Source organism: Mastigoproctus giganteus, chromosome 8 (genome assembly GCF_048544385.1).
Source record: "Mastigoproctus giganteus isolate SK-2022 chromosome 8, ASM4854438v1, whole genome shotgun sequence".
Classification (NCBI taxonomy): domain Eukaryota; kingdom Metazoa; phylum Arthropoda; class Arachnida; order Uropygi; family Thelyphonidae; genus Mastigoproctus; species Mastigoproctus giganteus.
In genome coordinates this window covers 173,993,349-174,006,136 of record NC_143582.1, presented here as the reverse complement: position 1 = coordinate 174,006,136, position 12,788 = coordinate 173,993,349, and the positions used below count along the sequence as shown (strand labels likewise).

At 37.7% G+C, this 12,788-nt stretch overlaps 1 protein-coding gene across 1 annotated transcript in view; it reads right to left on the bottom strand.

The window, feature by feature from the left end:
• The window catches only part of LOC150082017 (RNA-binding protein 41-like), a 75,284-nt gene that overhangs the window by 46,062 nt on the left and 16,434 nt on the right, over positions 1-12,788 (bottom strand). Inside the window, exon 4 of the mRNA XM_090379910.1 lies at positions 9,856-10,389. Within this exon, the coding sequence (XP_090236036.1) occupies positions 9,856-10,389 (534 nt within the window). The remainder of the gene's footprint in view (positions 1-9,855; positions 10,390-12,788) is intronic.

Sequence of the window (12,788 nt, the reverse complement as noted above, 5' to 3'; positions counted from 1 at the left end):
ACCCACAGACCGGAGATGTGCAAATGTGACCCCAATTCACAAAGGAGGATCAAAGGCTGACACAAGTAATTATAGACCTGTGAGTTTAACTTCTGTTCCAGGAAAATTAATGGAGGCACTGGTTAAAGAAGCACTGCAGAATCATCTAGACAAGACTTCAGTTATAGCTCAGACACAGCATGGTTTTGTTAAGGGGCAGTCTTGCCTGACCAATTTGATTGGATACTATGATGCAGTCACAAAAGAACTGGATGCAGTGAATAACGTTGATATTATATACTTGGATCTTACAAAGGCTTTTGATACTGTTGCACATGGAAGACTGCTGCACAAATTGGAGCAGTGTGGCACTGGAGGCAAACTGCTGCTATGGATAAAGGGGTGGTTGAGGGGGAGAAGACAGAGAGATTGGTAATCAATGGACACTGCTCATCTTGGACTAATGTTATTAGTGGAGTCCCTCAGGGTTCAGTGTTGGGTCCATTATTGTTTTCTGTATTTATAAATGATATTGATGATGGTATATCAAGCTTAATGTCTAAGTTTGCAGACGATACGAAGGTTGGCAGGGTTGTCAAGGATACTACTGTCACTATGCTGCTACTGCAACAGGATCTGGAACGGTTGAGCAGAATGGCTGAGAGATGGCAAATGAAGTTTAATATTGACAAATATAAAGTACTACATATGGGAAACAGCAACCCCAGAGCAATGTATCAACTCTGTGGTACTACACTGACAGTGGTAGAGAATGAAAGGGACCTGGGGGTGGTTGTGCAGGCAGATATGAAGTTCTCTGAACAGTGCAGACGGGCTGCAAGAGTAGCTCATGGTGTATTGTCAATGATATATAGGAATTTTTCTAGCAGAGAGATAACGAGGTGATTATTCGCTTGTATAAGGCAATGGTCAGTCCACACCTAGAGTACTGTATACAGGCCTGGAGGCCTGTATACAGTACTCTAGGCTGTATACTTGGGGGTGGTTGTGCAGGCAGATATGAAGTTCTCTGAACAGTGCAGCCCGTCTGCACTGTTCAGACATTGACAATGTCTGAACAGTGAATTCCTGTATATCATTGACAATACTCATGGAGTATTGTCAATGATATACAGGAATTTTTCCAGCAGGGATAAGGAAGTGATTATTCCCTTGTATAAGGCAATGGTCAGGCCTCACCTAGAGTACTGTATACAGGTCTGGAGGCCTCATTTCAAGAAGGATGTAGAGCTGCTGGAACGAGTACAGAGAAGGGCAACAAGATTAGTGAATGGAACAAAGGGGTGCTCTTACAAAGAAAGGCTTAAATTTTGCAAATTACAGTGTCTGGAGACTAGGCACCAGCGAGGTGATCTGATAGAGGTGTATAAAGCCTTGAATGGTTTGCGCATGCTCAATGCTGATGGGATTCTTCCTCTAGCTCAGAAGAATCACCTGAGAGGGCATAAATTCAAATTGAGGAAAGACAGATGTAGGATAGACGTGCGGAAATTTGCCTTTAGCCAGCGGGTGGTTGGTTGGTGGAACAGACTTCCATCCCTTGTAGTGGAGGTTGATAGCCTAAATAAGTTTAAGGCTCAGCTGGACAGGTATTTTGAACGAACAGAGGGGTGAAGTGGAAGTGGGTTTTTTTTTTTTTTTTTTTTTTTTGGCTGATGCTGCATAAGCTTGCTTTCTTGCATCAAATGCCTCTACTAATGCTAAACTGACTAATTTTGCAGCATACTTGCATGCTGATCAGCTATTTAAATGAGCTTCCTGTTACAATGTAATCATTATGACTTATTTTTTCTAGATCCTGTTCTCATGTTGGTATGATCGTGCTTGTTAATCAATTTTTCCAAAAAATTCTGAAAATTTTGGCTTTTATCTTTATATAAGAAGTTTAAATTTCTTTTGAATTTCAGTAAACTTTGTGGTATTTTTTTCAAATATGGACCTACTAGTTATATTAATATATAGACTTTAAAGATGCTGTTATATGGCTCTATCTTTAATATAGAATACAGTATACAAGGAATGCAGACTTATTTCATTTAAGTATTTGTCCAGCCTTTCCTTAAATTTAATAGTGGCATGTCCGTATTTTCTGTGATTTCTGTCCTTGTATATATGTCTAGTTTTTCTGAAAATGCCTTAATTTAATTCTCCCAATTATTTTCTCACGAAAAAAATATTTGCAAACATCTAATATCTTTAAATTTAAACAGTTGTTTTAGTGTTAATTAATCATTTTGGAATTTTTACATGCTGTATATATACCCATTTGCAAAAGTTAAGGAATTTACATAGTTTTAGAAATATCACACTATTGTCTCTATAAATTTCAATAAAATTTTGTGTAGACATCAAAGCAAGTAACTCAAACTCCACTAAAAAGCACAATGACATAGAGCTGTAATAGGTACTTCTTTCACATCAAGACGTCAAGCTGCTTGATTGCCAAGGAATATGCGTCGTAGCATTTTCGTTTCCCACATGGATCTGAACATGTAACCAGGCACTACCTCACAGGTTATAAAAGAAGAAATGAACATAATAGCAACCATAGAACAATTTTCCATTTGTAGTGAAGCCTACTCTGCATTCAGGATTGAAGTGGATACCTGCAACCTTGAGACATTAGCACACCCAGCAAACTGGCTGGTGGGTTTAAAAATTCACACATTCTACAATCTGGTCAAAAAGTGTTGGGCAACCAGTTGCACCAAGGAACCTATTCATGTGGATGGCAGCTGACTACTTTCCCTTGATGTCCTCAATAATATGCATTTTACCGACTTAATTAGCATTAGTAGTGGCATTTGATGCAAGAGGGGCTTAGAGGGGAACAGGTATTAGGCTTTAGACTGTGTTATCAGACACAGTCTAAAACACTGATGGATCCAATATCTTTCTATTACAGAAGATTTAGGAGAAGTCCGGTTGGCCTGCCTCCCTAAAATCCACTCATGCACACCTTCTCGATGGTAAGCCCTGTTACATCACTTAGGTGGCAACAAACATGTAGAGTGGTTCTCTTCAAGACGCCTGGTCAGCCTGAAGAGGAAAAGACCAAACCCTCCAGCATAGTTGCTGGAGAGGCCTTCATCTTGCAGTGGCTGATGATGATGATGCAAGAAAGCAAGCTCATACAGTAAGAGCCCAAAAAAAAAAAAAAAAAACCCATTTCACCCATCCATTCGTTCAAGATGTTTGTCTAGTTCTGCCTTGAATTTATTTAAGCTGTCAACTTCTACAACAACAGATGGAAGTTTGTTCCAGCATTCAACCACCCACTAGCTAAGGACAAATTTCCACACATCTATTCTACAACTGTTTGCCCTCAATTTAAATTTATGTCCCCTTATGCTGAACAACAGGAAGAATCCCATCAGCATTGAGCTTGCTCAAACCATTCAAGACCTTATACACCTCAATCAGATCACCTTGCAGGTACCTAATCTCCAGACATTTGCAGAACTTAAGCTCTTTCTTCATAAGAACAACCCTTTGTTCCATTCACTAATCTTGTTGCCCTTCTCTGTACTCGTTCCACCAGCTCTACATCCTGCCTAAAATGAAACCTCCAAACCTGTATACAGTACTTGAAGTGTGGCCTAATCATTGCCTTATGCAAGGGAATTCCGTGGTACCACCCTGAGTTTGGTACCACACATTTGATACGTTACTCTGGGGTTGCTGCTACCCATATGCAGTACTTTACATTTGTCAATGTTAAACTTAAGTTACCAACTCTCAACCCATCTGCTCAACTTTTCTAGATCTTGTTGCAGTAGCATACTGTCATTAGTGTCATTAACAACCCTGCCAACCTTTTTATCATCTGCAAACTTAGATATTAAGCTTGATATACCATCATCAGTATCATTAATAAATACAGAAAACAATGGACCCAACACTGAACCCTGAAGGACTCCACTAATAACATTAATCCACGAAGAGCAGGCAGTGTCCATTGATTACCACTCTGTCTTGTCCCACTCAACCATCCTCACTACAATGCAACTCGCACCAAGCCGTCATTCCACCAACAATGATATTCAAGAGATCAGCAAACCCTCACTGGTAGCACAGTGGATATAATCATCCTGCCCACACTGGTTAGAAAATAGCTTTTTTTTTTTTTTTTTTTTCATCCAGCAAACAGGCAAATTGCTCACAGAATAAATACAATTTACGGGACGCCTCCGTAGCCAGGTAGGAAGGAGCAGCAGTGCATAGCACACGCTTCATGATTAGACCGGGGTTCGAGCCCATCACCACCAAATACGGAGGATGCGGAAAGGTCAGGGGATGACCACCGCATATTCCTGGAGCAATATGGCCTTAGTTGCTAATGCTCCTAAAAACCAAACAACAAACAATTTACGGATACAGCATGCTATGCCTTGTGGCCTTAGTTTTCTTGGTGCTTAACACACAATCAATCCCATTTCTCCTTTGCGGTAAGATTTTAGATAATGGAGGATTCTTGAGGAAGGGGCAACTTATAGAACCAATTTCATCCCAGAACAGCTTTACATAGGACTCTTATGATGTGATATCTAGTAGTCAGACTGAATGTTGATTCATCAGAGAAGAGAATGGAACACTATTTCATTGTTTAGTATCCGTTAGCATTAGCATTAGTAGAGATATGTGATGCAAGAAAGCAAGTTTATGCAGCATCAGCCAAAAGGAAAAAAAAAACCGCTCCCATTTCACCCCACCATTCGTTCCAAATACCTGTCCAGCTCAGCTTTAAATTTATTTAGGCTATCAACTTCCACAACAAAGGATGGAAGTCTGTTCCACTAACCAACTACTCGCTGGCTAAAGGCAAATTTCCGCACATCTATCCTACATCTGTCTTTCCTCAATCTGAATTCATGCCCTCTCAGGTGATTATTCTGAGCAAGAGGAAGAATCCCATCGGCATTGACAATGCTCAAACCATTCAAGGCTTTATACACCTCAATCAGATCACCTCGCTGGTGGCTAGTCTCCAGACACTGTAATTTGCAAAACTTCAGCCTTTCTTCGTAAGACCAACCCTTTGTTCCATTCACTAAACTTATTGCCCTTCTCTGTACTCGTTCAAACAGCTCTACATCCTTCTTAAAATGAGGCCTCCAGATCTGTATACTGTATTCAATGTGTGGCCTAACTATTGCCTTATACAAGGGGATAATCACCTCCTTATCCCTGCTAGAAAAATCCTGTATATCTTTGACAAGACACCATGAGCTACTCTTGCAGACTGTCTGCACTGCTCAGAAAATTTCAATTCTGCCTGCACAATTATCCCCAGGTCCTTTTCGTTCTCTACCACTGTCAGTGTAGTACCACAGAGTTGATACATTACTCTGGGGTTACTGCTTCCCATATGTAGTACTTTACATATGTCAATGTTAAACTTCATTTACCACCTCTCAGCCCGTCTGCTCAACTTTTCTAGATCAGTGTTGCAGCAGCGCACTGTCATTAGTATCCTTAACATCAATGCCAACCTTCGTATTGTGTGCAAACTTGGACATTAAGCTTGATATACCATCATCAATATCATTTATAAATACAGAAAACAACAATGGACCCAACACTGAACCCTGATGGCCTCCACTAATAACATTAGTCCACGATGAGCAGCGTTCATTGGTTGCCACTCTCTGTCTTCTCCCACTCAACCATCACTTCAGCAGTCTTCCATGCACAACAGTATCAAAAGCCTTTCTAAGATCCAAATATATGATATCAAAGTTATTCCCTGCATCCAGTTGCTTTGTGACCACATCATAGTATCCAATCAAATTGGTCAGGCAAGACTTTCCCTTAACAAAACCATGCTGTGTCCGAGCTATAACTGAAGTCTTGTCTAGATGATCCTGCAGTGCTTCTTTAACCAGTGCCTCCATTAATTTTCCTGGAACAGAAGTTAAGCTAACAGGTCTATAATTACTTTTGTCCTTTGATCCTCCTTTGTGAATTGGGGTCACGTTTGCACAACTCCAGTCCATGGGTACCTCCCCTGAGTCCAAAGAAGCTCTCATAATTATGCCTTGCTTACTTCCTTTGCTGCCTCCTTTAATATAACTGGATAGATCCCATCCACCCCGGGTGCCTTTTTTATGTTTATTTTCAATAATTTCTCCTCCACTTTCCTCTCAGTTATTACAAAATCATCTAGCTCACTGCCAGAGTTTAATTCACCTCTGGCATTCCCCTCCCTGAATAACTCCTCATGTGTGAATGTAGATGCAAAATACTCATTTAGTTTGTTAGCCACCTGAGCAAGATCATCAACAGTTGAACCATCAATATCCAGTGGACCAATCTGATTCATCCCTTTCCTTCTAAAGTTACATAGGTAAAGAACTCTTTGCTGTTTTTCTTTGCATCCTTTGCCAAAGATTTCTCATAATCTGCCTTTGCCTGCCTAATCTCCTTTGTGACTTGGTTACAAACCAGCTTATAGCTATCATAGGCTTCCATGTTACCCATTAATTTATATGTATCCCATGCATTTTTATTCTCTGCCACATGTCTAATTAGTTCATCTGACATCCGTATAGGCCTAAACTTTGAACACTATTTCTTCGTTGGTATGTAAAGCCTAGTAGCTTCCAAGATAAATTCTTTGAATGCTTCCCATTTTTGAATTTGCTGTTGGTAACATCATCAGTTTGTCCCATCGTATAAAATTTAAATACTGTCTCAGACCACCGTAGTCACCTTTACGAAAGCAAAAACCCTTTCCTTTACCCCTGATGGTAGTTACCTCTTTGAGTAAATCCCACTTTAGCACACTGTGTGAGATCTTGATTGTAAATTGATATGCAGGCTTTTTTCTCATTTCATTTGACCAATTATTGTTTGTCTTTCAACATTGTTGCTTGTGTACAACCTTCACCTTGCAATTCCAAGAGACTAATGTGTTACAGTCCCTTGGAATTGCTTCCATATCCTTGAGTGGTGCAGACACGTTAAAGAACCTGGCAACCTCCATAAGTGGTTGGCTTGTTTGTTGTGTTTGTTTGTTATTTGGTTTTTAGGAGCATTAGTAACTAAGGCCATATTGCTCCGGGGATATGCAGTGGTCATTCCCTGACCTTTCCGCATCCTCCGTATTTGGTGGGCATTGGCTCGAACCCTAGTCTAATCAAGAAGCATGCTATGCACTGCTGCTCCTGCCCACCTGGCTACTTAGGCACCCATGGTTGGCTTGTCTCCGTCCTTCCAACGTTGACTCCTGCTTCTATGGCCAAAAATCATTGAAAAAATATCTCCTTGTCAAGTTGCATTCTCTTATTAGGAATAAGAGTGAAAAATATCATTTAAGCTTATTTCTAGAAGAGGTATGAAATTTGTATGTTGTGAGTTTTTATGTGAATTTTATGTATATTTCTTGAAAGAATATTTTAACTTTTTCACATGAATATGTTTACATGGCTTTTTTTAAGTGAAGTTACAAAAAAAGTAAAAATATACCTTTAGGGCACATAAAAGAAGCAAATAATTGTAAAATTCATTTTTTCACATTTCATAAATAAAATTTTTCCATTGCATGATATGATATATTGAATGTAGTTGTTATTAATTTTCACAAATGTTCTGTGCATTCTGGATGAAAGCTGATACTTGATAATAGTTTTCCAGATTCCATTTTCTAAAAGTGGTCAGGTAAAGCTTCATTATCAGGCAGCTGTTTAAAATTCAGTAATCAGTTTTTGCACAGTGATTATTAATGCATACCCATGTGTTATTCCATTTTGGCTACTTACATATGCATACCCATATGTTACATTTTGGCTACTTACAACTGTGCTGCTATTTTAATTGTAGGAGGGGTAGTTGATAACTTCATGACCTAAATAATAAATAGTGATTTCCTTTTATATCGTTAATATAATTAAATATTACCTTTGTTAAATGTCCTTAAATTTTCAAGAGAAAGCAACAATTTTTCTCCTCTTTCTGGAACAGTTGAAAAAAAAAAATGAAGAAATTTGTGTGGAAAAAAAACAAGTTAGTTAATATATAGAGTGCATTATATTTCAGGTGCATTAGATTTTTATATCTTAAATTAATTGAATGTTTTGCTTATTCTGTGAATAACAGTAGCAAAAAAAAGTGTATAAAACTGCTTGTAATTATCTTGTTACCCATTAACTACTAAAGGCGCCTCTGTATCCAGGTGGGAAGGAGCAGCAGTGCGTAGCACAATCTTCTTGATTAGACCGGGGTTTGAGCCCGTCACCACCAAATACGGAGGATGCGGAAAGGTCAGGGAATGACAACCGTATATTCCCGAAGCAATATGACCTTGCTAATGCTCCTAAAATAAATAAAATAACTACTAATTAATTAACTAATAATATATAAAAGTAATCACTTTCACTTCACCTCCCAACATAATTCCTTCCACATTAGCATTAGTAGAGGCATTTGATGCAAGAAAGCAAGCTTATGCAGCATCAGCCAAAAAAAAAAAAAAAAAAAAAAACCCACTTCCACTTCACCCCTCTGTTCGTTCAAAATACCTGTCCAGCTGAGCCTTAAACTTATTTAGGCTATCAACCTCCACTACAAGGGATGGAAGTCTGTTCCACCAACCAACCACCCGCTGGCTAAAGGCAAATTTCCGCACGTCTATCCTACATCTGTCTTTCCTCAATTTGAATTTATGCCCTCTCAGGTGATTCTTCTGAGCTAGAGGAAGAATCCCATCAGCATTGAGCATGCGCAAACCATTCAAGGCTTTATACACCTCTATCAGATCACCTCGCTGGTGCCTAGTCTCCAGACACTGTAATTTGCAAAATTTAAGCCTTTCTTTGTAAGAGCACCCCTTTGTTCCATTCACTAATCTTGTTGCCCTTCTCTGTACTCGTTCCAGCAGCTCTACATCCTTCTTGAAATGAGGCCTCCAGACCTGTATACAGTACTCTAGGTGAGGCCTGACCATTGCCTTATACAAGGGAATAATCACTTCCTTATCCCTGCTGGAAAAATTCCTGTATATCATTGACAATACTCCATGAGTATTGTCAATGATATACAGGAATTCACTGTTCAGACATTGTCAATGTCTGAACAGTGCAGACGGGCTGCACTGTTCAGAGAACTTCATATCTGCCTGCACAACCACCCCCAAGTCCCTTTCATTACATAACCATATTTTAATAACTGAACAGCTTTACTGCCTTTTACCACATACAATTTTGCCTGCTGAGCAACTTTCTTGAACATTTTGTGAACAACATGCTACAAAACTGTTCTAGTCATATAAACGTAAATTCTGGTACCATGACAAGATGCTTAAATACCAAATGCACCAGATCAATGGCAGAAATCACTCTCTACAGTCTTCAATGCAGGGTGAGCATAGGAGGGTGCATAGGATAGGTAGGGTCATGTTCATGTAGGAATAAAATAAAATTTCAATTTTATGAACTGTTTTATTTGTAGCACTTTGTTTACCCACATATCAAATTACATAAAATTATTATCTGCAATAATTTGCAGTTCAAAATGAATATGTTAAGTAATCCAAAATAGTGAGATACATATTTAGATAAAATTAAAAGTAATAATAAGTGGCCAATTTAAGATTAAAGCTGTAAATATAAAAATAATCTAGAACAATAAATCATAATTAGAATAATAATCAATAAATCTATAAAACAAATAATAATTCCCAACAGTCATTTTAAATTAAAGAATACTCAATGAAAATATAGATCTTTCATATTAACAATCAATGTTATGATAATATATAACATTAGAATCATAAACAGAAAACCATTTCAAAACTAATAATTTCCACCTCAAGCGTAGACCTAAAAGTTAAATTTCAACACATTTTGCATACATTACCTTAGTAGGCAGACCCGGTTCATAATTTTGGAACTTTGGCAACTGCCGTATCTCTTTAATACTCAATTGATTCTCTCTAATTTCTGTTATTTCTAGTGGAACAAAAACATGAAAAACTGTTGGATCTAACTGTTCTTGGATGCCTTCCTCAATATTATCTTCGATGTGCAATTTTTCACTGCCGTTTTGAAAGTTTTTCCCATCATAATTCAGGTGATCTACCTTCACTTTTCGTTTTTTTGCCTTTACTCTCTGCATCAATTTTGCAGACAATTGCTGTATGTGTAAAAAGGGATCATTTTTTTCTCGAGAAAAAGAAGATTGCTCTACTAGTGCCTTGAACTGTTGTTTGTTTTCACATCCAGCATACAGGGATTTCTCTATGTCCATTTCATGCCTGCTCAGCTTCTTTGTACCCGTGAATATTTGCGGTTTGCACAGATTTTCCTGGTGTATCATAAGTTTTTCTTGAATAGCCTCCAACCTCTGATTTAAAACTTCTGGCTGGACAGACAGGTGGGACTTCTGTGAAAACTGGAAAAAATTTTAAAAAATACAATGTCAACACAATGCTAAAGGCACATGATATTAATTTCAATTCAATATAAAGATATACACAAATCTATACAGTATAAAGTTAAATACCATAATAATTACAACTTTAAAAATTTCATTATACAAAAATATTTCCATGTCCTGTATGAACTTCTCTTATTATTAATGCTACAGAAGTCTCACTTCAATAAAATAGTAATAATCTGGCTAATGCTTCCTTAAATTTATTCAAACTTTCCACTTCCATAGCACAAGATAGCAGTTTGCAGATGTAACTAGGGTAAGACCAATGTGGCCCCTGCTGTAGGTACCGATTAAATGTAGGTGCTATACCAGATTTAAGATAGTTAAATAATAATTTTTGGAATATTATTTTCATGTCTTTATAAAAATATTTTCCATTTATATTTATTTTATAGTAAAACCACTTTTTTATTTTAAATTAGAACAGAAAAAAACACAGCACCCCTTTGCTGCAGATGATAATGCCTCAAAGTTTTTGTCCTTCCAATTAATTGGAAGGACAAAAAATTGTGTGTGTGTGTGTGTGTGTGATTTTATAAGGTAAGTAATATTTTTTACATAATATAATTTGTAAGTATTCTACATTGAAATATTTTTTCAAATATTTTTTGAACAATTTACTGTACTCCAAACTGTATTGTATTATTATTAAAATTTACTAATTCTTATATATTTTTAAATATTTGAACTAATAACAACTATTATATTTGTATACCATTTAACTGTAATTAATTAATTATAAAACTGTTACTTCTTTTAGATAAATTTTTAGAACTTGAAATGTCAACTAAAAAGAAGTCTCGCTGAGAATATAAGAAACAAAAAGAAAGAGTTTTGGCAGAACAGAGAAAACAATCAAAAGTATTTGACAACCGGTGCATAAGAGTTGAACACCTTCCCTGGCCTTCTCAGTTCTCCCTTCCTATATCATGCGGATGCCTCCTTCTACCTTTCCCATCTATCACTAAACTTTCCCTCTACCACCCCATTCCAGTTGCTACAATTTTTCAAGGACTAGTCCTCTATCTCTCTTGGTGGTGATGGCCCAGTGAAAGCTACAAAGCAGATGACACACCTTCTTGAGTCAAGGATGGGTGCCAGGAAGCAGCCTTTTACACCACAGAATCCAATGATATTCAAACATGATTAAAGATGCATGACTGGCTTGACAGTGCTGCTTTACATCACAGATCCAATTAGTAAGTGAAAAAGAATCAAGGCTCAATAGATATGAGAAAAATCTTGGAAGCTGCCACAAACATACATACATGTCTAGAGGAATCCATACGTTTGCAAATCAAAGATGTTTTAGTATCAGAATTAGCCATAGTCCAAGGAAACCACAGGCTTTTGCAGCACCAGCCAAAAAAAAAAAAAAAAAAATAGATAAGAAAATACAAATTATGCACTTCCCTCCTCACGTAGGTAACTATTCAGTTGACCTCTCAATTTTTCTGTCAGCCTCAACTACCTGTGGAAGCAACCAATTCCAGTGATCAATGACTAACTGGCTAAAAGAAAACTTCCTACAATCTAGTCAAACCTCTTCCCATGTAATTTGAATTTATGGTCCAGAGTTCTGGAATTCTTTATAACAGTGAAAATTCCAACTTCATTCATTTTACTAACCCCTCTCAGAGTCTGATAAACCCCAATCAGGTCCCCTCTAGGGTGCCTGGTCGTCAAGCTCTGTAGTCCATATAATCCAAGTCTTTCCTCATATGGCTACCCTTTTACCACTCTCACCATGGAAGTTGCCCTCTTTGGAGCTTTTCGAGAAACAATGTCTTTTTTCAGATAAGGTTTCCATATTTGGACACTATTCCAAATGCTGTCTTACAACTGCTTTATACAATGGGATTATGACCACCTATCTCTACAGGATACAGTTCAATAAATTATTGAAAGAGCACCACGGACTTTCCTGGCAGCCTATTTACACTGCTCAGAGAACTTCATATCCAACTGAATCATAACTCCCCAATCCCTTTCTTCCTCTATTGTTATTGATTCAACCCCATGAACTGTATAAGTTATTTTGGGGTTGTTGCTCTACAAGTGTAAGACCTTGATTTTACAGCATTGAAACACAGGTACCAGTTTTCTTGAAGCATGTTCAGGTCATTCTGAAGGAGTACTGCTTAGCACTGATCATTAATGACTCTCCCAATCTTTACATCGTCTGAAAATTTTACATCACGCCTTCTATCCCTTTGTTGATGTCATTTATGAAAATCAAAACATTAGTAGTCCCATCCCAGAATCAATACTTGCAGGACCCCACTTCTAACATTATACCAATATGAAGAGTAACCATTAATTGTATCTCTCTGCCTTCTGCCCTGCAGCCTCCC